This window comes from Delphinapterus leucas, chromosome 2 (assembly GCF_059928025.1).
Source record: "Delphinapterus leucas isolate spDelLeu-1000000601 "Yukka" chromosome 2, BTC_Dleu_Yukka2, whole genome shotgun sequence".
NCBI classification, from domain to species: domain Eukaryota; kingdom Metazoa; phylum Chordata; class Mammalia; order Artiodactyla; family Monodontidae; genus Delphinapterus; species Delphinapterus leucas.
In genome coordinates this window covers 40,183,093-40,207,561 of record NC_143130.1, presented here as the reverse complement: position 1 = coordinate 40,207,561, position 24,469 = coordinate 40,183,093, and the positions used below count along the sequence as shown (strand labels likewise).

General features: G+C 46.4%; 1 protein-coding gene across 7 annotated transcripts in view; it reads right to left on the bottom strand.

Moving 5' to 3' along the window:
* Positions 1-961: 961 nt before the first annotated feature.
* Positions 962-24,469, bottom strand: part of CRTC3 (CREB regulated transcription coactivator 3) — a 99,825-nt gene continuing 76,317 nt past the window's right edge. For 5 of the 7 annotated variants that reach the window (XM_022564047.3, XM_022564049.3, XM_022564053.3 and 2 more), the window contains 9 exons: positions 22,070-22,105; positions 19,089-19,174; positions 17,128-17,177; positions 11,478-11,695; positions 10,714-11,012; positions 6,573-6,773; positions 6,405-6,485; positions 4,875-4,977; positions 962-4,435 (listed from right to left, as the gene is read on the bottom strand). In XM_022564047.3, the coding sequence (XP_022419755.1) occupies positions 4,227-4,435; positions 4,875-4,977; positions 6,405-6,485; positions 6,573-6,773; positions 10,714-11,012; positions 11,478-11,695; positions 17,128-17,177; positions 19,089-19,174; positions 22,070-22,105 (1,283 nt within the window). In that variant the 3' untranslated portion in view covers positions 962-4,226. The remainder of the gene's footprint in view (positions 4,436-4,874; positions 4,978-6,404; positions 6,486-6,572; positions 6,774-10,713; positions 11,013-11,477; positions 11,696-17,127; positions 17,178-19,088; positions 19,175-22,069; positions 22,106-24,469) is intronic. The other 2 variants (XM_089906759.1, XM_022564048.3) reach the window with 2 other exon arrangements.

The following is a 24,469-nucleotide window of genomic DNA, read 5'->3' as shown; positions in this document are numbered from 1 at the left end:
AAGAATGGAGTGGGGAGCAGGTGGGAGCAGCTGGGATGTGGAGGGAGCTGCCCCCTGAGGGCTTAGAGGTCCTGGTCATGAGGAGAGCAGGGCCCTGATGAGGGCCTTGAGGAGAGGAGAGGTCTGGGGTGCCCCTGGATGGCAGGAGAGGGCCAGGGTTAAGGGACAGTGTGTGGTGGTTGGTTCTGGCGGGACTCCTGGCAGAGAAACTTTCAGGATCAGAGCAGAGGAGCGCTGGTGAGGGTGTCATGAAGGCCTCTGACCCAGTGGGCTAGGCCGGGGAAGGAAGGGACAGGAGAGGACAGGCAGACTGAGAGGAGGGACAAGGAACCGAATCCTCGGTGGGGTCAAATAACAGGGTGTGTGTGGACCAGAGTAGAGATGGTGACTCAGCAAGTTGGGGTCAGAGAAGGGATTTCTAGGATTTCAGAAGTCACCTTTATGACAAGCCCTGCATGTGGCTGGGGAAGTGGGTCTCTGAAGGCAGCCAAGGCTGTTTGCTGTTGGATAGGTCGGGGCTGTGGGCCCTGCTGGGACATGGGGAGGGGGTCTGGGGGTAGAAAACAGAGTCCAAGTCTTTGGTGAAAGGGGAGAAAGGGCTAACGACCCGGTACATGAGGTACATGAGGCAGAGTAGCATCAGTGGCCTGAACCTCAGAAGGGGAGGGGTTTTAGGGGAGGGCAGGCAGGGGGTCTGGAAGGGGCGCCAGCAGGGGGAGCAGAATCCTGAGCCTCTACAATGATGTCTCTGTCCTGGGTCCACGTGGCTTCAAAGGAACAGCGTGCCTCCACTTCCTTCTGTACTTCTCTCAGGACTGGGCGCAACAGCAAGTATTAAGAACACGTGAGAAGCGGGCCACGGACCAGAAATCTCTAACTGCAGGCTGAGCTGAGCGAGGAGGGCTCTCCGCCAGTTCACCTCACCCGAGGCTGACGAAAAACACCAAATGCACATACAACCTTATTGTGCTGCTTTTAATTACGAAAGATGTAAAATGATGCATTATAAAACTTGGAAGCTACTTTGTACAAATTCCAATCTTTAAATATTGTTTAACAAGGGACCTGGGAACTAGGATACTGGCGGGAAGTCTGATTAGTTGCTGTGATGGTTCCATCACGAAGCAGTGGAAGACACACGCTCGGAACCGTCTGTGCATGAATCAGAAGAGCCGATGAGAGGCGGAGTTGGAAATGTCTTCAAATATGCAAATGGACTGGAATATAGATTTCAGCTCGGGTAATATACAGTAGACTTAGGAGAAATGAAACAGGACAATGGAGAATTCATGTTGATCTTGACATCATCAAAGTTTCTCCTGACACTGTATGTCCTGAAAACCACAAATGTACAGAAGGGAAAAACAGAAAATACAGATAGGTTTTTAGTGCTATGCTGTTTAACTGCTAGTAAATGAGAGTAGTACAACCATCGATTTCTTGTGAAAAACTAAATACTGAAAAATAGTTTACTCTGAAGTCTGCAGCCACTTCAGATGCCGAGGACCACGCCTGGTTTGTTGCAAAGGCAGCAGTGAGAAGGTCAGGGCGACCCCTGTCCATGGGTGTCCTTGACACCATGTAAGCAACGTGGGTTATATAATGCCCAAAACCTTTTCACAGGAAAAGATGGGATGGATGGACCTCAGGACAAATTGAATTCAGTGCTAAACCTCACTGTCATCATTATACTACCCCAAACAAGTCACTTTTCCCAGGATCCTCCATTTCCACGAGTCCCTGGCGAATGCCCAGGGGGAGCACACTTCGTCCTGTAGGTCTCGGGGTCTCCAGCTGTAAGACTGGGCTGCTGTGCAAAGAGAGTTGGGACCCTGACACTAGTGATCCCCGTGGGTAAGGCACTGTGTAAAGAGCAGATTATCCTGGAACCTCCGTTGTTCAAAAAAAACCTCTGATAACATCAGCACTCCTCCCTGTCTGAAAGGCCAGATCGGATTTGGGGGTCTCTGACACAGGAAAGGCAGCCAGGATCTGGCTTCTTTTGGCACACTGGGGTGCTGGGTACGATGAAAGTCCCTTTTACTTTAACAAAAAGTCACTGCCCTCTGAGATTGGGAAGTTTAACTGGAAATATGGCTTCGAAGCAGAAGCCAACTGCCTCTCCCTGAGCCAGAGCTCAGGCAGGGAGGACTCTGGTTTGACTTCCTAATTCAGTAGCAGGGGTTCAGGGTGAACGTGAGGTGGGAAGACTTGGGCTCCACAGTGAAGATGGAGCAGTGCACGATCGAGGTTACTGGAAAGACTGGAGGGAAGGGATCCCCCTGAAGACAGAAGGAAATGGGACAAGGTCTAGGGAGGTTAACAGCCCAGGACGCTGTGACAGACCCCTCCGGCCACCAGGCACACGTGTCAGATTCAGACCCACAAGGTGCAGCCTTGCTTCTTTGGGTGGGAGCAGTCTGGACCCTTCAGCAACACCCCTGGTGTCTCCTGGAAGGACACCGGCTGTCTGGGCAAAGGCTCCGGCATCTTCATCCCTCCTTCAGTGTGTCTGTCCTCTCTGTGCTGTCTACCCATGCCCGCATTCGGCCCCGTTGCCCACCCTCCTCCCCAGACGGCTTCCAATCCCACCCATCAGGTTTCTGGTCAAGGGCTGGCCTGGACTAAGTCAGAGCGGGCAGGTGGTGGTGGAAATATAGTAATACTGTTTTGTGCTAAGAAACTGATGACTAATGATGGTTTCATAAATTAGGCCTTCATTTTACTATAGACTATTTCTTCAACCTCAGAGAATGAATCTCTTCCTAACACAATCGAGAGCAAAACCTGGGTCTGAGAGGGAAGATCTTTCGAGGTGGCCAGGACCCCCGAGGTCCCGGCAGGTGGGAGGCCTCAGTTTGCTGAACCACTGTGGATGCACTCAGAAGACAGTTTCCACCTACCTGCATACTCTGGAGGAGAACAGGGCGTGCAGTCTAACCGTGGATTTGGTCACCTAGTGTTAAAAGCATATTAAAGTGCGTGCTTAACTTAACCACAGGCACAAGTGTTAGAAAAGCTGAAGCTCTGAGAAGATTTGGTAAGGAACAGGAACAGTGAAAGATTAGACTGCCTCACAGCAAAGCAGATTCATTCATTCGTGCATTCATTCACTCACTCACGTGCGCATTCGACGCACGGTTCTGCAGCACCTGCCCAGCGCCAGGCACTTGTTAGGTGCTAGGGGTTCGATGATGACTAAGGCACAGTCCCTGCCCTCAAGGAGCTTACGGTCTAGTGGGGTTATATGAACCACCCCCATTCCACAGAGAAACAGCTTCCCTTTGCTGCTGCGCAGCTGCCGGGTGGGCCCGATCCAGACCTGCAGCCACTCCCTCCAGCTGGTCTGTAGAGAGGGAGGCCTGTACGGTCCAGAGCTTGTCTGGAGGACTTCGTGTGTCTCTGAGATAACTGCAGCCCCCTTTCTCTCTTCCCCAGCCTCTAAGAAGAAGCACTGTTTTCTTCAGGCTCATCTATTACCAGGGGATTTTTTTTTTTTTTTCAGTGACTGAATAAAATAGTCTTCCTTTTCCTCTTGTCCATAGGAAGAGGGGTTCTGAAGCAGCAGAAAAGAGATTACAAACTGGGGGGGTGGGGAACAAATTAGAATTCAGTTTGCTTAACTCAAGTCTGTTCTTGGACTTGTGGTAAAAAGCCTTCTTCATGTTAGAATTGAGGCCTCTGAGAGAGCCCTGGCCCTCCGCTCTGCCCTGGAACATCCTGCCGCCGCTGAGGCACGATGGCTGGATCAGAGAAGGCATCGTGGGGCTGTGGTACCGTTGCTGGATGCTGAGCCAACTTCCGAAGGCCTGTGGCCCCTAACCGCCCCCCACTCCGGGTCCTTTCTTCAGTGTTGATTGAGATCAGTGGTTCTGAGCACTACACAAGGCTACTGAGGCCTCTATGAGGCTATATTTTTACACATTGACCCATAAGATGGCCAGTAAAAGATGTAACGGTTGTGGTGACGACCAATTCATCGGAAGCCCCAGAGCAGCCTGCCCGCAGCAACAGGACCTGTGCCGCAGGCCTGAGGGGCGGCGCCCAGCTCTGTGGTCTAGAATGAGCCACGGCGTCTGAGATGGGACCTCGTCTGAGAGCTGGGAGCCAAGGAATTGGTTCTTTCCGTGTCAGAGCCCGCGATAACTAACGCCCAGGGCTGCAGCTGGCTCCGTCCTATTCCGTTCTGTCTCAGAAACAAGCCCTCCCGCCCCGTTCCCTTCTGTTCACAGTCGGTCAGCTCGAAGCGCCTCTTCAATAGAGGGGTCGAGCAGGCCCAGGCTGGAATCACTTAGCATGCTGAGTCCGTCCAGGCTCAGGGGTTCGATCTGGAGCTCTTCTTCCAATGGAAAAGGAGTGTCCACGTTTAGGCTGACCTCGGGCATGCCTGCCAGAGCACTGCCGAGGTCTTTGAACAGGCTGGTGCTCGAGTCTTCTGGAAAGGGCAGCGGGAGGGGAAAACAATGCGGATTAGGAGGCGTGAGGGCCCAGGTCACTAAGAGGACACAACTGATGACAACCCCCAAAACGCCGTTCCTGTCATCTTCCCAACCAGGACAGTCATCACCTGTGTCCCAACCACTCCTGGGCCTACGGTTTTGCTCTGGAATCTATGTTCTTTTCAGTCAGTCCCACAACTCCCAGTTTTGCAGGTTTTCTCCCTTGGAACAGTTGTCAATCACGGGAAGTTAAGTAGTTCGGAAAAGACTTGGGTCACCAGGCCCCTTCCCCACTGCCTCACAGTCTCTGGGGCTGGACACCTGCATCTCAGAAAGGTAAAGTTTCATTTTCTGCTTCATATAATGTTATGTTGTCTAAACTATCTTACAGTGGTATCTGTAGAAACACAGTGAAATAAAAGCAGCAGCACTCACCTGTCAGGATGGTGTTTGGGAAATTCCCGCAGTTGGAATACAGGTTTGGTCTCAAATGAAAGGGGTCCTGTGGTTCTCGGGGACATTGTTGCACCAGGGGCACCTGGAAGCAACAAAGGTCACGTTGTAAGGGACGGTCTCTGCTTCCAAGGACAGAACAGTGCAGTGTGCTCCCGGAGCAAAACCAGATGTGAACGCTCTCTTACAGTCCCTTCTCTCTAGGATCCCAGAGTGCCTGGCCGCTGTGACAGCCTACACAGAACATTCTGCTCAGGCAGGGGGATGCTGTGGTAGAGGAGGGGTCCCTGAGGGCCACACTTGTCCCTGTTTGCACACTGCCTGGCCCTCTATGCCATCCCAGGAGACACCACTGGCCATGGTTTCTGCGGGCCCTCTAGTCTCAGCCACCTCCCCTGCTCAGCACACAAAGGCCTCTGGAAACTACGACCTGTGGAGCTCTTCAAAGGCCCTGTCTGTAACCTAGGAAGTGATGGGCTCTTTTCCTCTCTGGTTTCTAGAAAAATGAGAAAGCAGAACCTTCTCCTTCTCTCACTCAGAGGGAGGAACCACAGGCAAGCCCCACTCTGTGAGAAAGCCTCTATGAGGATGGGTTAGAACTGGCGCCTACTTTATTTTTTTGATTTTTTTGTTAATGAAAACTTATTAACTATATAACCTTTGAGTACCAGAGAAACTTCAATATGTACAGATCACCATGAAGTTCCCAGTTTCTGGGGCCTACTTTAGGTGCCGTTCCTGAAATTAATTTTTAAACCATTTAAAAAAATCTTTCAAAAGTAGGAGTTTCCATCATTTTTTCAGAAACACATTGACTCACCTAGACTCAAATGGCTTCTTTAGAAATTGGGGAGGCAGGGACTATTGGTTCTTACCACGAGGCTTCCCCATGGCCTATTCAGGAAACATCTGTCTTTATTTATTTTACTGTTATTAAGTTCTGGAAAGTGCTCTTCCTTCTCTCCATAATATATCCTGGAGCCCAAACCATAATTATTGAATATTATAAAATCTAGGGATATTAAAAAATGGTCTGTGTTAGGGAGAAACTAAAAAGCAAAAGAAAAAGCCTGAATGAAAGTACCTTCAGGATTGACCCCTGCCCCAGCCAGGACGAGCTCCCAGGAGGCCACACACTGTGCAGGGCACAGCAACTCAGGCCAAGGGAAAGCCCCTCCCTGGGTCTGAGTCTCCTCAACATGATAGATAGATCTGTGAATTGCTACGGTTCCTTCCAGCATCAATGACTCTACAATTCTGTGGCTAGAGTGTCATCACAAGTCTTCTACCACTTGTTCAAACAGGTCCTCTGCTGAGGCCTGACAATTAAATAAGGCAGCCAGCACCAGCCTCTAGGGCTTGGGGCGCTGCCAGGCTCTCCTAGCCGCTGAGCACACCTGAGGTCAGAGAAGTGCAGTACCGAGTCTGTTTGGTGTGGGTTCCACGCACGGAAGAGGCCTGACTGTGGCAGTTCCTGCTCCGAGGAAGAGGCAGGCCCTGGCGACCACTCACCTGCTGAGTAAAGGCTGGGCCTGGCCTCATGGACTGCTGGTCAAAGCTCACATCTGGGAAGAAGTTGGTCAAAGATGAGCCCTTCAGGAAAGAAGGAGGGGACCATTTAGCTTGGAACTTGGGGCGACCTAAGCGTTCCCTCCTCCTGGTGTTCCCGGTGGGACTCACCTGGGCCGCGAGGAGCTGGAAGTCTGACTGGGGCAGCGATGGGGCTGCCTGGGGCTGCTGAGCAGCGGGCTCCTGGGCGTGGGGCTGCTGCAGCAGAGGCTGGGGGAGGTCCTGGGGCGTGGGGTAAGGAGGCGGGGGTGACACTTGGGCTTGAGCTTCTGTGGGCAGGAAGGAGAGCGGGCTTCGATCTGAGGACACCATCTGAAAAACAAAGCCACCAACTACTTAGCTTCTGAGTTTCTAGCAGTAAGTCCTTTATGATTAGGAAATGACAAAGTGAGGAAAAACCCTGAGATTTTCCTCACCCTGATAGTCTATACTATGCTCTGAGAAGCCCAGTTCTGTATCCTTCAAAGTATATCTCAAATCTCACTTCCCCACAAAACATTTTCCATTCAACGACAATTTCTATTGTCTTAAAAAACAAACAAAACAAAACCCAGCGAAGTTAACCAGTTTCATCTCAGTTTTCTCAGTGAAAATCGTGTTTGTTTTTTCACAGCCAAAACTTCTGGTTAAAAATGGAAGACTGAAAAAAGCATTTAGCTCTGCGGTCTCCCAAAACTCTCCTAAAACCCCTAAAACAACATTAAACAACCATAAACATTAATAAACAACACTAAAACATAAACAACATGAAAGGATAAGTAACAACACGAGGACAAAGATAATGAGAAAGAAGAAAATGGCAACAAAATTTGGAAAATGAAAAGCAGATGGACAAGTAGTAGCAGGCTGAGCAGAGCTGAGAAAGCCAAATGCTAAGCTGGCAGTGGGGAAAATCAAGAGACACTCTGGTTTACATCACAGAATCCCTAAAGGGGTCTGGAACTGGGGCAGCAGGCAGCAGCGGGTGAAGATGGAGCTAAACCTAGAGGAGCTCGTGGGCAGCAGTTAGGTTCCAGGACCCTTGCGCAGCGGGAGACTGAGGGCTGTGCTCTGGAGAGAGTACAGCTCAGGGTCTCTGGATGGGGTGCACCAGACCCTAGAAGGCGAGGCACTCCTGAAAACACAGGGCTTATGAGAAAGCCCACTATCGCATCTTGAGTCCTCCACCTCTCTTTCCCAACTCAGCTCTCAGAGTGCTGGGATCCAGGCACATGCCAGGAGCAAGATCGGGATAGCATCCTTTGGGGATCTGACCAGGCTGGGAGAAAATCCAACTTATGACACCAGAGGTTCCCTAAGGAAATGGCTGAGCTAGATCACTCTACCATGAAGACCATACTCAACAAGCCCACCCACCTACACAGAGCTTCCAATCAGTTTTTGTGTGTGTCTGTCCTGTTCATAAACACGAGGAGGGTGCCAAGGATCACCAGACCATGAGGAAAGCATGTGAATGAAAGTCAGAGACCCAAGCAGACAAACTGAGAAAAGAAACTTGGAGAAGTCTATGTAGGAAGAAGTAGTCATGAAAAACAACATTATCATTATAATATTTAGAGCTATTAAAAAATCCTTATCTGTTAGAAATACATATTAAACTATTTGTAATATGTACCTCTATATACATTTTTTTAAAGTAGGGATATGGAGGACTTCCCTGGTGGTCCAGTGGTTAAGACTCCAAACTTCCAATGCAAGGGGCGTGGGCTCAATCTCTGGTCGGGGAACTTAGACTCCACGTGCCGTGCGGCACAGCCAAAACATATATACGTATTAAAAAAAAGTAAGGATACGGATAAAACAAGATTATGAAAATGCTGAGGATTGTTGAGGCTAGATGGTGGGTATAGAGGATTCATTATATTATGTTCTCTACTTCTATGCAATTTGGAAAATTCGTATTACAAAAAATAAAAATAGAAGAAACCGGAATAAAAATTACCACTAAAAACCTCAAAGAGATCAAAGATGATATGGCGTCCATGGAATAAGTATGACGCTATAAAAAAGGAACATTCAGAGAAGAAGAACCAAAAAATTCTTGGCAATTTAAAAGTATGAGAGCAGACATGAAAACCTCAACATAAGCATGGAAAATAATGGTGAGAAACTCTTCCAGAAAGAAGAGAAAAAAGACAGAGAGAGAAAAGGGGAGAGAAAAATAAGACGTTAGAGGAAAAGTACAGGACATCCAACATTCATACATTCAAGAGAAAACAGAGAAAACTGAAGAGAAGAAATCATTGAAGAAATAATTAAGGAAAATTTCCCAGAAATGAAGGCAATGAGTTTCCAGATTGAAGAAACTCACCAAAGAGCCAGACTCATATCAAGCCACATTATCTTCAAGTTTCAGAACACTAGGGACAAAAAGAAGATCCCACAAGCTTCTCAAGGGGAAAAAAAAGGAGATTTAATTCAAAGTATTAAGAATCAGAATGGAAAAAAAAAAAAAAAAAAGAATCAGAATGTCATTGGAATTCTCAATAGCAACTCTAGAAACTAAAAGGCAATGGATTAATACCTTCAAAATTTCAAGAGAAAATTATTTAAAATGTGAATTCTATGCTTAGCCAATTATTAGTTAAATGGTGGGCAGAATGAAGACACGGTGAAGTCACACCAGGTCACATGTACTCTTTCTTGTAAAGCTACTAGAGGATTCATTTTTAACTGTATTGAGAGGAGATCTACCCAACCCTGAGAGTTTGGGATTGAATAAGTAATACATACAGAGAAAAAAGTAAGACATTTATTAACTCCCAGGAGAAAAAGATGTTCATTTTGTTATTTCACAGTAAACTATGGTTCAACTCTGATTGCATTATTATAACCACGAAAACACTAAACACTGAGTATTGCTCTAAACAAAACTATAATAAACCACATTGTGAAGATGAGGAGGGTGAGTAGGAAATACGTGTGGGGAGTGGGGAGTGAGGGGATTGAGGGAGTTGAAAGAGAACTAACCCCTAATCTTCCATGGTAGGATGTCATTAGATAGTACCTAACACTAAAAATCTAGAACAAAATAAGCATGAAATAATGCTGATATACCAAAGAGAGTAGCTAAAATGGTCAAAAGTAGCCATCTCCAGGCAGTGAGAAATATGGCTAGTCGGGGAGGGAGGGGAAGACAACTGTAATTTCACAACAAGCCCTTTAGAAGTATTTGACTTTTTAAATTATGTGCACGAATAACACTGATTTTTAAAAAAATATTTTAAAATATTAAGCGAACAAAAAATGAAAATATCTTTAAAAGGATGCTTTTTATCTCTCCTTAAAATGTAACTAGAAAGAAGGAGTAATATTTTTATATCCTATAAAATAATCGTGCAAAATAGAATTAAAGGCAATCCAATAACATGAAAATAAGCACTAGAAAAACAATTATGAAATACCCTCTTACCCTCTCCCAAAAGGGATTACTCATATAATAAAAATCCCGTAGCTACTAATTGGTAAAGAGTGACTAATAACTGGACCTGCTAACTCCTTCTGCTGTGCTCTGTCAACTCTTTCTTGCTAAATCATTACTCATTTATAGTGAAGTGGTAAGTGATGTTATAATGTATCTAGGGAGTGACCAACAGGTTAAAAACATATTCATTCATGATGGTAGTAAGAGCCACCCTAAGAACTTAGAATAGAAACAAAGTCAACAAGTCAAAATATGACCTTCCCACCCTAAATTTCTGTAACAGGCTTGTGACTTCAAAATGTGCCTCTTTCTAAACAGATTTATTTGGGTCCTTTTACAGAGATATGATCCTATTGTACCTAGTATTTCATCAACAACAGAAGTATGGTTGATGAAATCTGTTGCTGTAATTAGGGAAGAGGTCTAATCCAATATCAAAGCTTCAGGAAGGTATTTAAATGTCTTCCTTGGCTTTCCTCTGTGGATCAAAGTGCTCATAGAGTCAATTATTGATTTTCCATACCAAATTTAAAATCCCAACCTGGTTTCCCTTAGCTATTTCAGACATGCCTGGATTGCGCCCTCTACACCCGACCCTTCCCTCCAGCTCCAACTTCACCAGAGTACAGGAAACTGTTCAGTGTTTGCTTAAGAGCAATCAACACAACAAATCTGCTGTTGGAAAATCATTAGTGCGTTCTGAATCATTTGATTTCGCACAGAAGTGAGAACTGACCGCATTTCAGACCTCACCAGACAGTGCTCGGTGTGAGGACCTAATCCAATTCCTAACTGCTTCAGTCTGTTTCGCTGTTCGTTTGCTTTTACCTGCGAGGCAGGATACGGCTTCAGTGGGCTGGTTGAAGAGAGCTGTCGGCTGAAACTTTGATGCGCTTCGGGGCCAGGAGAAAGCGTGAGAGGGCTGACGGGAGGCTGCCTACGCCGAGAGGGGCCGCTCAGGTTTGTGGTGGAAAGAGACGGGTTGCTAAGGGAGAAGAGACGGAGCGAAGAGTGAAGCGCAGAGGCGTTGGGAGCAGATGCCTGTGGGCGGCTGTTTAGGGAAGAGGAAAGCGCTGTCTTATTGAGCGTGGCCTGGATGGAGGGGTTGCTTCGAGAACTCTGCAGACCTAGAAGACAACACATTCACAAGTTACTTGTCATAATTTCAGACCAAATCTTCTGTTTTCCAAAGATTAGAGAAAACTCGACTTCCTACTATTTGTATTCGATGATGATTCTGTATGAGAAGGAGCTCTGGGCAACTCTCCTACTGAAAATGGTAACAACGGCAAAGAAAAGGTACACTCAGACTGAGAGGGACGATGCCATCAAGATGAGAATGGCTTTTTCTCAGGAAGGAGACTGTGTAAATCACACTGGGAGAGCAGGACTAGGTAAGCGGGGTGGGGGCAGCAGAGGTGAATGTTCAGTGTACTCTGTTCCCACCCAAGGAACAGACCCCAGGGCTGGACAACCAATTCCGTGCAGGGCCCCTGGAAGCCTCTGTCCAGTGTACCACCTGGCCAGGTACCACCTATGGTTAAGCCACCAGGGGACACAGACAAGGTCCTTATGGAGTGGGGAATACTTACCAGAAGAGCTTCTTATGCCCAGGTGAGTCATGGCAGCGGGAAGGTTGCCCACACTGTTCCCCACACTCATACTACCAAAGAGGTGGTCACTGGTGTCCAGGGAGGCGGGCAAGGGCACTGAGTAGTGGAGGTTGGTTAGATCTGGCAACGACCCCCCAGTGTTCAGGGTTCCCAGAAAGGGTGAGAGGCCCATGTTTTGACCACTGTGTGGAAAAGCGCTGAAAAAAGAAAGATAAGTATTACTTTCTAAAATGCATTCCGCTGCTCTGGGGAATAGGACATGTATGATACTTTTCCTTGTTCAATAAAAGCAGTTGGTACCAAAGATCTAAGTCCTTGTGTAGACTCTGCCTCTTCCTTGTTCTGAAAACTTGCATCCTTGGCTTAACCTCTCTGAAGTGCGATTTGCTTACCTGGTATGTTGGACTAAGGATGCCCACGTTACAGGAATATTTTCCGAGATAAGAGTAGATTATTGATGCAAAAGTACTTTGAAAATTATAAAGCACTATATAAAATGTGAGGCACTGCTTTCTACTTATTCAGTTCCTTTTGCTACATTGCTAAATTATCTTTCCTACCAAAAAAAGTATCTCTGTATCAACCAGATGCCTTCCAAGATATATTTTTTCAATTACAGTTTTCATAAACTTTAAAGTGAGAAAGAGATATGACCATTCCTTTGTCAGAATCTGTCGGGTGGTCACTCTGTGCCCAGGCACTGGGCTAAGTGCTGGAGGTGGGATGATGAATGAGCAGGGTGTGTGCAGGCCTGGAGCAAGAGTACAAACGGAGGCCTAGTATACCGTCTAGTTTAAATTTTTTAAAGTTATAAATCAAATCAGTAAATCTTTAAATGAATTATGTTCTATGTCTCTGTCTTGACAAATTGTACCTTTGTAATAGCCTGGAAGGCCAGATTCAAGTTTAGTATTCTCCGACTCCTTGGAGCTCCACACTAGAACGTGCAGAGAGGCAGCCCCGACCCTCAGTCCACGCCACCATCTCTCCCCACAGCCCTGTTCTGCACCGCAGGGCACGCTTATGGATATCCCAGCCTAGGGGCCAGCTCTGGCCAAGCTCCGCATCCCCTGTGGCTCCTTGGACTCCTTACTCCACGGGAGCAGAGACCTCTGAAGTGTGGGCCCAGGGAGGGGCTGCGTGGCCCAGGCTGAGGGGGCACTGCTCTTAGAGCTCACGGGCAGGCCAGAGACAGACCGGTAAGGCAAGCGATTGCAGTACGGCAGGAAGCTCGCTGGGCCAGGTCTGATACAAGTGACGCTGGGAACGCAGAAGCAGGAGTTGGGGTTGTGAGGATGGGTGGGGAAGGGAAGCCTTGACCAAGCACATGACCCTGTGCACATGGAACTGCAAGCAGCGCAGCATGGCCAAGGCGTCGGGGCAGAGTGGGGAACAGGGGACAGGAGATGAGGTGGGGGAGGCAGGTAAGGGAGAAAACAAGGGCATGATGACATGATACTCTGAAGAGTCTGGGTCAGGGAAGGCAGGAGACAGGGAGCCCAGGATTAAGCTGGAGCATCAGAATCACATTTTAGAAACGCCACTGTGGTTGCAGCGTGGAGGATGGCTTAAGGGGGCAGAAAGAGAGGTGCGGGGAACCAGTCAGAAGCGCCTGTGTGGTTCAGGTATGATCTAGGAAGAGAACAAAGAGGCTGAAGAGGAGGAGAATGGTTGGAGGAAGTGCCGTTAGCCAGGAATGGGGCGGCGGGGAGAGATTATGAATTCGATTGAGGACACCGGACTCAATACAGCACACACCAGCAGAGCGCCTCCCGGGAGCCAGCCACTGGCATTAGGGCCTCAAGAGACTCCGACAGAGCAGAGAGAAAGAGCCATAAAGAAAACAACTTGCAACATAATACCATTCAGTAGTGCAGTAAGTCCCCTACGTACGAACGAGTTCCATCCTGAGAGCGCGTTCATAAGTCCAATTTGTTTGTAAGTCCAACAAAGTTAGCCTAGATACCCAACTACCACAACTGGCTATATTCCACGGCTTTTACGCTTGCTTCCGGACATGCTGGGCTTGAAATAAAGACACTGTAGTACTGTACTCTATACAGTACTGTAAAGAACACAAAAGCACAACCACTTGTAGAGGATGCACGCACGTGACCATGTACACCAGATACGTGAACTAACTTACGTGACTGGACATGTGAACGCACGTTCACATCTTTGAGAGTTTGCAACTTGAAGGTTCGTGTGTAGGGGACTTACTGTACAGTGACAGAACCTGATGGTATAAGGTATGGAGGGAATGACCAGCAGGCTGGAGGGGGCTTCCTGGAGGACGTCTGAACTGAGTTGGAAGGCTCGAGAATTCAGACGCTCTAAACAGGGAAATCATTTCAGGTAGAGTTCCCAGCACAGGCAAAGCAGAGAGGCACGTGACTATATTGTGTGCCCTAGGAACTTAGCTGCCGCAGGAAGGTCAAGTTTAGGAGGGGTGGATATGATGGGAGATGGGCCTGGAGGAGGAGGCAGAAAGCACATGAGGCTTAAACTGATGCGTTGATGACAAGAAGCCAGTGGAAGGTGAGAGCAGGGAAAAGACATCATCATTCTTAGGACAGACTTGGGGGAGGGAGGACAGGGTGTGAGAAGCAGAGCCTGGAGGCAGAGAGGTGAGTTATGCTGCTGCTGAAAATCAGACTAGACATAATGAGGGCATGGAGGTGGAGAGACAGGGAGGGCTTCTGGAGATATTTAAGCAAGTACTCAAGAATGACTCCCGATTTTCTGCCATGGGGACCGGTGGAACCACCCCTACCAGGACAGGGAACACGGAGGCACACCGGTAGACTGGGGATAAGGGTAGGTGGTGGGGTCAGACAACGAATTCTGCTTTAGACACTGAGTTTCTGTAATATGGGAGGGCCTGTCATGGGATGTCTCCTGAGGACAGCTCCATCGGAACAGTGGGGGTGGAAGCCCGGCCACAGTGGGTTGAGGAATAGACAAGCAGTGAGGGGGCCTCGAAAGTAAATACTCTTTCAGAAAGTGTGGCTGAGAATTCTGGAAATGAGAAGGAAGTAACTAAAAGGGAATGCAGGGTCACGAAAGGACTTTTTAGTGCAGAATTCTTAAGTATATTTAAACGCAGAGAGAAAACCTTGTAGAGAGGGAAAGGCTGAAAACATAGAAGAGGGAAGGATAAGCAGGAGAGAGAGGCCTCAGGAAGGGTCAAGGACATGGGTGAGGCTAACAGTCTTGAACAGAGGGACACCTGTGTCCCTAACACTAGAAACAAAAATGGATGGCAAGGGGGGAAGTAGGGGCGGGAGGGAAGCTGAGCATTCATTCCTGATGGTCTCTCTTTTCCTAGTAAAAGTAGGTCTGGGATAACTGTGGAGGCTTGAAAAGAAATGGGGAAGCAGGAAAGGTGTCCGATTTGATGGATGAGGAAGAATGATGATTTTGGTTGTAGAAAAACTGAATGTGATACTTTGTCTCTCGGATGGCTGGTTGCAGTGTTAAGGCCAAGGACTAGGAAATAAACTTGAGAACCCAGAGCTGCTTGCTATGAGGGCAGATGGGCTCTCTGATTGAGAGAAGAAAGCTCCATGGGTGCTTAGGTCGGAATGAAGGCAGAAGGAGGTGGGGGGAAGGCTGGACAGCGTCTGGCGGCACAGAGCAAGGATGGAGAAGGTAACTGTGACAAACACGACCCAGGTCGTCAGTGACATTCAAAGCAATTTCTCTCCAGTTGAGAGGAATACAAGTTGTAACTTTCCAAATATAGTTGCGACCTGCTGGAGTCATCTCTTGGATCTGATATAAGGCAGATTATGTTCTCCCTTGTTCAAAACCCTCTGATGATTCTGACCTTACTCTGAGTCAGGCTACACCAGCCTCCATACTCTGCAGGCATGCTCCCGCCTCAGGGTCTTTGCACTCAGGGTCTTGCTGTCCCCTCTGCCCTTCCCTCCCCTTCATCCAGGTTCTGGTGACATATCATCTTATCCCAGACACCCTTCATTGCCTCTCTCCTTACTGTGCTTTTTCTTCACTGCATTTACCAACGCATGACATATATTTATTTGCTTAATTGTTTTTGCCTATTTCGCTCCACTAGAGCATTAGCTTCTTGAAAGCAGAGACTTGATCTGTTTTGTTCACTGCTCTACCCCAGTGCCTAGAATTAGGGGGTCAATCAATACCTGAGTGAATAGGAATCACTGAATAGAATTCTATCTCTAACATAAGAACAAGAAAGCAACTTTCCTTATCTAAGAAACAGCTCCTTCAAGATTCTCGGGGGTGGGGACAAGGGGTTTAAAGTACCGTAACCCCCTTCTGAAATGTAGGCCTTCGGGGCCTCCATCACTCCTTTGTCTGAGGATTGAGCCAAAATGAGCTCTTGAGAAGAATCTCAGCCCTATCTGTGGGGACATCCTACACCTCTAGGGGTGCTGGTCTTCTCTCCAGTCACGTGTCCTGGCTGGCTTTTTGAATTTCCAATCATCTCGGCTCAGCGGGCTGTTAATTACATGCGTTTATATTTAACTAGCCAAAAAGAATGCCTGCACTCCAGCTACTGAGTATGGAGTGCCCTGAACTCACTGCAGTTAGATACCCAGAAAAGGCTTTACTGGGGAGAATGATAAATAGGATGGCCTGATGTAGATTTAGTTCCTCTGCAGACCCTCTGAAATGCGTGCTTGTACTCAGCTAGATCAGGCAAGGGTCCTGATTTCAAGCCACATGATCTTGGCCCCGGAAAGAGCTGCCGCTTCTGAGCGGGTTTTGGTTCCAAGCCCGTGGGGCAGCCCTGAGGGATGCTGTGGTCAACAGCCCCAGGTGGCTCCCCTGGTGCTCTCCGGACACCGCCCGTGCGTCCCAAGGGCTCGGCCCTCTCTGCGAAGACCCGCGCGAGAATCGCCCAGCGTCTGTGTCACTCAAGTGATGGCACTGATAGGCTCTGTCTTTGCGTCTTCACAGTGTCTGTCAATGTGTGGGCTTCCTTAACTGTCGTCTCCGTGTGCTTCCTTGGTCCCAATTTCCTCAAGAACATCTTAATCTTTTAGTACTACACATATTTTTGAAAGCTGTCTCAAATCTTTCAGGGAGTAAAGTTGTATACTCCTAGATACGTTAATTAATTGTTCCATAGAAATTCTTTTTATATTGCAAATTTTCCTATTTATGCATCTTCCATTAATTTTTTAAAAATTGTGGTAGAACATACATACATAAAATTTATCCCTTTTAAGTGTATGGTTCTGTGGCATTCAGTACATTTGTACAAACTCTCTTAGTTAACTTCTGTGTCAGCAAGTTGCCAGGGGCCCACAGCTGCCAAAGGTGCGAGGCTGGTGGGCCCCTCTCAATGCGGGCACGCTTCTGCTTCTACCCGTGGAGTTGTGTGTTTACTGAGAGTCAGCTGTGTTATTCTCTAATGTATTTATGGCGGCTTTATTTGTTATTGCAATTATGTAATATAATTACTTTAAATGATATATGAGTACCAAAAGGGAGCTATTGTTTTGTGAAAATTCAGTTGACTTTCAGCTTATATATAACAAGTGAAATTTCTCAAGAGTTCTCTGATGAAGCAGTAAGACTTTCCTTTTGGGAAAACCTTCAGGATGCCCTCCGAGCCAAGAACTGAAAGAACGTTACTTACCTGCCACCTCTGACATCACAGGATCGAGGGCGCCCTGACAGGGACTGGATCTGGGGAGAGACACAGAAATCTGGGCTTACTCACTGTCAAGCCAAATTCAAGTTTTTAAAAAGCGTCTTTGCAGGTATCTTGGGACTCTAGTCAGTGCAAATGAGAGTCAGCACATATAAACAGCATCCCCACAAGGCAGCCATTTAAGCTTTTTTTTTTTTTTTTTTCCCAGTACGCGAGCCTCTCACTGTTGTGGCCTATCCCGTTGCGGAGCACAGGATCCGGACGTGCAGGCTCAGCGGTCATGGCTCACGGGCCCAGCCACTCCGCGGCATGTGGGCTCTTCCCAGACCGGGGCACGAACTCGCGTCCCCTGCATTGGCAGGCAGACCCTCAACCACTGCGCCACCAGGGAAGCCCGCCACTTAAGCTTTGACTAGACTTTTCCAGGCATAACAGAGGCATAATATTAACAAATTTTCTTAATTTGATGCTTTCTTAATTTATCTTCTAGATGAATATTATTTTCTTATAAAAGGCCAATGTTTTTCATACAGAGCTTTTAAATAAACATTCATTTTCCAGCTGGCCTGAGAGGAAAAGAAGAAAAGAGAAAAATAAAACAGGATGAAGAAAGAGGAAATTAATGTCAGAAGAAAAAAAATATTTCAACTAGAATCTAAATTCCAGGATGGGGGCGACTTTCATTTTGTTTATTGCTGTATGCCTGCACCCAGGATGCCTGGCAACAGGTGCCATATAATATATATTATATATATATATATATATATATATATATATAAAATGAATGAACCTATTGACTCAACTCTTCGCCCAGAAATGATTTATGAAGAACTGCAAATCCATAAGAACTAAGAGAGATGAGGGGAATTCCCTGGCGGTCCAGTGGTCAGGACTCGGCGCTTTCACTACCGTGGTCCTGGGTTCAACCTCTGGTCAGGGAATTAAGATCCTGCAAGCCGTGTGGTGTGGCAAAAAAAGAACTAAAAGAGGAGACGAACACCTCTTCCCAGAGAGAGCACATCTTCCCTGGTACTTGGGGAAGAGTGGATGCCATTGCCCCCTTTGTGGGGAAGATACAGTTGTCCTCTGATAAAAGCCTCCAAAACCACCTGGGCCTCCATAGCCAAAGACAGTGGGCTGCTTCTCCTATGTTTAAGTATGTGAATTTTAAATCTCTTTTATTCCCCAAAAGACTAAACATCAAAACATCTTGCTTTTACAAAAGACCATTCAAGCCCACCCTAATGCTAATGATGACTTTGGTAGACTTGGCAGAAGAAACTGGAACTGACTAAAGGAAGCCTGAACAGGTGGCGATGGTCAAGCACGAGACAATACAAGCAACTGCAACAGCACTGTTTTCTTTCAAAGGCAGCAGCTTCTCTATGGGAAGAAAGGCCAACTCAGGTACTGCTGGGACCTCCCTCTCTTCCACAGCAGGTGAGTTTACAGAGAGAGCCATGGTGGAGACAGGGACAAGTACTCGAAGGCTCTTAGAAACCATTTAACAGAGCACTTCCTTTCTGACTTCTGGAGGACTCGGGTCAAATGGCCTTGATTAAAGAAAGTAGTATCTGGTAAACCAGCAATTCTGGACAGAAGCTGGTGACTGGAAGACAGTGTTGGCTACAAAACAGAAAAATCTGCCTGTGACTTGTAACCAGGTTTCAGTGCTTCTTGTAATACAAATGAGATGTGAAGGACCAACAGGTTTTTCTGAATGAGTAAATTCAGAAAATTAGGAAGGCAAGAGATCACTGTACTAATTCATCAACAATGATAATTTTTATTTGAACCATCATTCCCTAGTACATTCTTCCTATCTCTGTCCCCAGACATCCGCTCTGCCTTTTTTCCCAATTCCTCTTGTTTTCTCCTCAGCAGAATTTGACGATGACCTCTGAAGTACAAATATTCAGTGACAACAAACATAGCTGTCCACCCACCTCCTTGGTCTCCCACAGCTGTTTTGGCAGTGGCTTGGGAATGTTTAGCAGATTCTCTTCCTTCAGTGGGCTGGGGAAAGACACAACTAAAAGGGAGAAGAAGCACATTCACTGTGTTAGAAGGAAGCCATCCCACCTTTGGCCAAACCAATTATCTTCGTAAAAGTGATTGATTTAACACATATTTATTGCCTGTCTACTAGGGAAGGTGTTTTGAGCGTTACCATGGGTGTGGCATAGGTGAGTAAGACACGGATTCAGCCCTTGAGGACTTTATACTCTAGTCAGGGGAAAGGACAAAATGTGAATACCCATGCCCGGAAGGAGAAGCCGGGGGAGGCCCACAAGAGCGAAGGCTCAGTGCTGCTCAAGGGTAGACCAGGAAGAGCCCACGCTGGCCTCTGGGGCTCGGCACTGAGGCGAGCCCTTTAGGGACACAGGAAATGAACATCCCCAGAGAGGGAGGAATAAGAACAAAGGCCTAGAGAGAGAGGAAGTGGTGGACGACTACTGAGCAGAGCTGCTCTTTGCAACTGGAGTGTAGGGAAAGTAAAGGAGAAGGGTAGGAAGGTCGAGGCCAGATCAGGAAGGGCCCTCAAACTTGGCGAGGAGAGGATGGAAGAAAAGGGATGAGGAGAGACCCACAAAAATCCAGGAGAGAGGAAATGAGGAAGATAACAAAGAGAGAAGAGGAATATTACATGGAAGACATGGTGGCAGTAAAGCTACCTGGTCATAGGCTGGGAGTGGGGGATAAAGAGGAATTGAGAACCCAGAGGACTAAGGCTGGGCAGCTGAAGGGCCCTCTCCTGGCTCTTAAAGCCTGTAAAACAGCCTGGCTTTGTATCAAGGGACCAATCCAGGGCTTTCTGCCAGGTAAAACAGGAGTGCTGAGCCATAAAAAAGGGAAAACTTCTTGTTCTCAGAGAGAGACAAGAAGACAAAGGGCCAACCCTCAGGAATTAAGGGATCTGATGTTAGGAAGGGGATTCATTAGAGAGACGGGTGACGCTCAGAACTACGAGTGCTGTTAGGTTCTGGTGACCACGTAAGCTCCAGGGTGACTGTCATGACTGTCCTGTCTTAGCCCCACACAGGATGACAGACCCCAGAGAGAAGCCACTTCAAACAGACTGAAATTTCAGAGTAAATTCTGAGAATGAGGCAATGCTCTTTACAGGTGACCTACTCAGCACCATCACAACAGCAGCCATTTCTGCTCAAATATTCCAGGCTTTATCAATGATCCCAGGTGTGTCTTAATTCTGATCGTCAAACCACTCTCTCTGGAAAAGCTTATTTTGTCAACCTTCTTGTTTTCTTCCTTTTCTTGGCTTCCTTGTTAACTTGTCTAACTGTCAACGTAAACTGCTTCAGAAATGTAAGTTCCATGATGGCAGGGCCTTTATTTTATGCACTGGTGGGCAGTGCTTAAAATAGTACCTGGTAAACACTGGCCCTACAGCCCTCTCTCAACAAACTGGAGGACAGGAATAATAGGTTTGAGAGCCTTTATAAAGCCATACAATGACTCAAGAATTAAAAAATGTTTCTGTAATGTACTGCTAGATGATAGGAAAAGTTTCAAGGGCTGAGTGAGGTAGCTTCATGACTCAAGGCTACTTCTTGTAAGAGTTTGGTCACAGGAGTATGGCTGGAGTGTATTCCAGCACCGCAAAGGGGATTGTTTCCTTAGAGTAGTTCACTGTTTTTAGTCTCTTCATATCCAAGATTGGTTGGGAATTCTTCAGAGAAGTCATTGGGGGAATGCAAAGAACCTTGAAGCCATTTCTTTATCTCTGTCCTAGTGGATTAGATATTTATTGCTGTTTCAACTTTTCATGGCCTAAAATGGCTTGCCCAGAAACGAGTATATAAGATGATGAAAAAGAATTGTGCCTCTGGCACAAGATGCTCCTCATTTATCATATTCCCCACGAGTCCTGACTGCTGCGATACATAAACCTAATTTAGTTGTTCACTTCTAGATTATGAAAACTAAATTCCAGATTATAAAATTTTAGGGAAAAGAAAACAGTGCCTGGTACTGAATGAATAAATGAACTGTGTCAGACCCTCATTTGTCAATGGCTTCGAGAGTCATTTAGCAGATCTCCAACATTACCTTTTTTTAAAAAAATTTATTTTATTTATTTATTTTTGGCTGCATTGGGTCTTCGTTGCTGCACGTGGGCTTTCTCTAGCTGCGGCGAGCAGGGGCTACTCTTTGTTGCGATGCATGGGCTTCTCATTGCAGTGGCCTCTCTCATTGTGCAGCACAGGCTCTAGGCACGCAGGCTTCAGTAGTTGTGGCACGTGGGCTCAGTAGTTGTGGCTCGCGGGCTCTAGAGCGCAGGCTCAGTAGTTGTGGTGCACAGGCTTAGTTGCTCCGCGGCATGTGGGATCTTCCCGGACCAGGGCTTGAACCCGTGTCCCCTGCGTTGGCAGGCGGATTCCCAACTACTGCGGCACCAGGGAAGCCCTCCAACGTTACTTTAATCAGCTTTATGAAACTCATTATCTTCTGCAAGATTTGCAATTTCATTCTGCAATCAGTTTGCATTTTCCTCACATTATTTATATCTGTCAATTACTGACTCACAAAACTTTCTAAACAGGCAGAGAAAGACAGCTGAGGAAGGAAGGATATTGGAACAACTAATGGCTTAAGTGACCAAAATTGATTAATATCTTCACGTGATTACCACTTTTGCTTCCCTGCACAACCTTGTGACTGTGGGACTGTGGGACTCAGATGATGAGGAGCCTTGTAACCTAACCACACATTTCCTTTCTCGTGGCCTTGATCATGGCTAGCCTTAATTTTATAGAGCATCTCAGAAAATTAAACCCATCAGCAGTTGTCAGCATTTTGGGAAGTCCTGAAAACATGAGTATTAACTAGTTCCGATGTTGAAAGAAGGTTATGAATACTAAAGTCAGTATCTCACTCAGCACAGGTAGGTGAAATCAATTCATACCTTCCCCATGTACGTCGTTCTCACCATCACAGAAACCTAGTGGGAAAGAAAAAAAAAACACTTTTATGTGGTGCTTTCACCTTTATTTATTCATGAATTAGTAAGTCTTTCTGATTCAAAATAGAATTTCGAAAATTCCAAGGCAATTTCGGTACACTGATGGTCAAATCAGTGTACATTAGCATTTATAATAAAATTAAAATAGATATGGCTAATTTAAGTCTAAAGTTGGTGCCTATCTACTTTTATTTAAAATTATCTCCATCTTAAAATTTTTTACTGCCTCTGTCCTGAAAGAAGAACAATTTACAAAGTCTGAGAACCTCTAACCAAATCACAAAGAAAAGAAGTATATAGATCGAAACTCTCTTCCAAATGCTTTATTGTGGGGGGAAGGGGAGGTAACTAAAAAAGTCTACATCACTGTTTCACACTCACCATGCGTGTCTAGAGAAACAAACTGGAAGTTCCATGCTGTGTACTGTTATTTATATTTCTTACAAACAGTCATTTTAAAAAGAAACTTGGGACTTCCCTGGTGGTCCAGTGGTTAAGAATCCACCTTCCAACGTAGGGGACGCAGGTTTGATCCCTGGTCGGGGAACTAAGGTCCCACATGCCGTGGGGCAGCTAAGCCCGAGCGCCGCAGCTACTGTGCACGGGAGCCAGAACTAGAGACTGTGTGCTGCAAACTACAGGGCCCATGTGCTCTGAAGCCCACGTGCCACACACAACGAAGATCCCGCATGCCACAACTAAGACACCCCAATGCAGCCAAAAATTAAATAAATAAATATTTTTTAAAAAGAAACTTATCTGGAGTCTCAGTCAATTTAAATCGTATATATGATAGCTATTCACAAAGTTTTAAAAATTTGACTTGTAAGGAATTCTGATCCATAAAATATATTGCAGATGACAAGTAGAGTATATCCTATTGCTCTAAGCTAAAACCAAAGAATCGTGCCAAGAATGTCATATGTTAGCATTCTCTGTGGAGCAATCAAATATACCATATGAGTTTTCAGTTAAGATCAGGACAAATTTTTAAGTTTTAAGCCTTTAAATATAACTTACTTCAGGTTTAAATATGTTTCTGAATAAGCTTAACCTATAAGTTAACCTGATTAGTCTTTAAAACTTAAGCCAAATGTCTAATAACCATACACTGAACATAATTAAGTTCCTGCACTGACTGCTAGGCGTGGCCAGACAATACAGTGTAGGTGAGAAGATAGAACACGGAAGCAAATTCTATAACACAGGCAGAAGATATAAAATTTTAGTGGCACCCTGGGGCTGGACAATACTGAGAATCCCCAGAAGCACTAAAATTAAAAATTAAGAACACTCATAAAGACAGCATTTCTCTCAGGCCCACAGAACAGAATCCAAGTTAGTGACTTAAAACTCTGTTTAGTGCACATAAAGACTATTTGGGTAAGCTTGCTAAAATGCAAGTTCGTGGGCCCAAACTGCACAGATTTTGGTTCAGAAGCTGTGAGAATGGGCCCGGGAATCTACATTTTAAACAATCAGCTCAGAGGACTTTACTGCAGATGGTCTCTTAGAGAGACTTGGACTAGGCTGTAGCTTAGTCATGATCTAACACGCCTACTAAAGACAGGCAGTGTGAACAGAACACTAGGAGACAGGTGCGGAGAGACGGGAGGTGTGGCTCTACGATCAGCACATCAGAAGGAGGGGGAGAAGCTTCTGATTCCTGGTTTGGTTTCCCTGGGACCCTCATATTGGGAACTTAACCACTTAGATCACTTAAAAAGAGACAATTCTATTACAGATAAAAAACGAAGTTTGACACAGCAATCTGGTATAGTATGTTGAAGCATCTCTTTATCATTAAGGCACCAATCACTCTGGGTTTAATAAATAAGGCCAGTTTTCCATTTAAGTAGTAAGTCTGACCTGTCCCTGGAACAGACTCAACTGATGGCTACCTTGTGGAACTGCCTGAGTGGGGAGCAGACACCCCACATAATGTCCTCTCAGACTGGGACAGAAAGAAAGCCTCGTGGAGGAGGTGGCACCTGAGTTAGCCACTGAAGGACAATGACGGGGATGATAATAACAAGAGCCACTGTGACTGTTCTCTTATTACGTGCCAGGCACTTACACGGATGATCTCAGGTCATCCCCACAGCAACCCCATGAGGCAGGGGCTATTATCACCCCCAAGATCACACGCTAGGAAGTCTGAAGCAGAACTCCTGCCTGTGTGCCTTCAGAATGTCCAACTTGCTTCACCTGGAGGAGTTTAGACACTCAGGAATGAGGATGAAGGGGATGCCCCAGTGTAAAGACAGGAGGAGAAGGAAGAGGGGGAGGGTACAGCAGGGGCAGAGAATGGTGTAGTCTCGCTGGAGCTCAGGATGGGAGGAA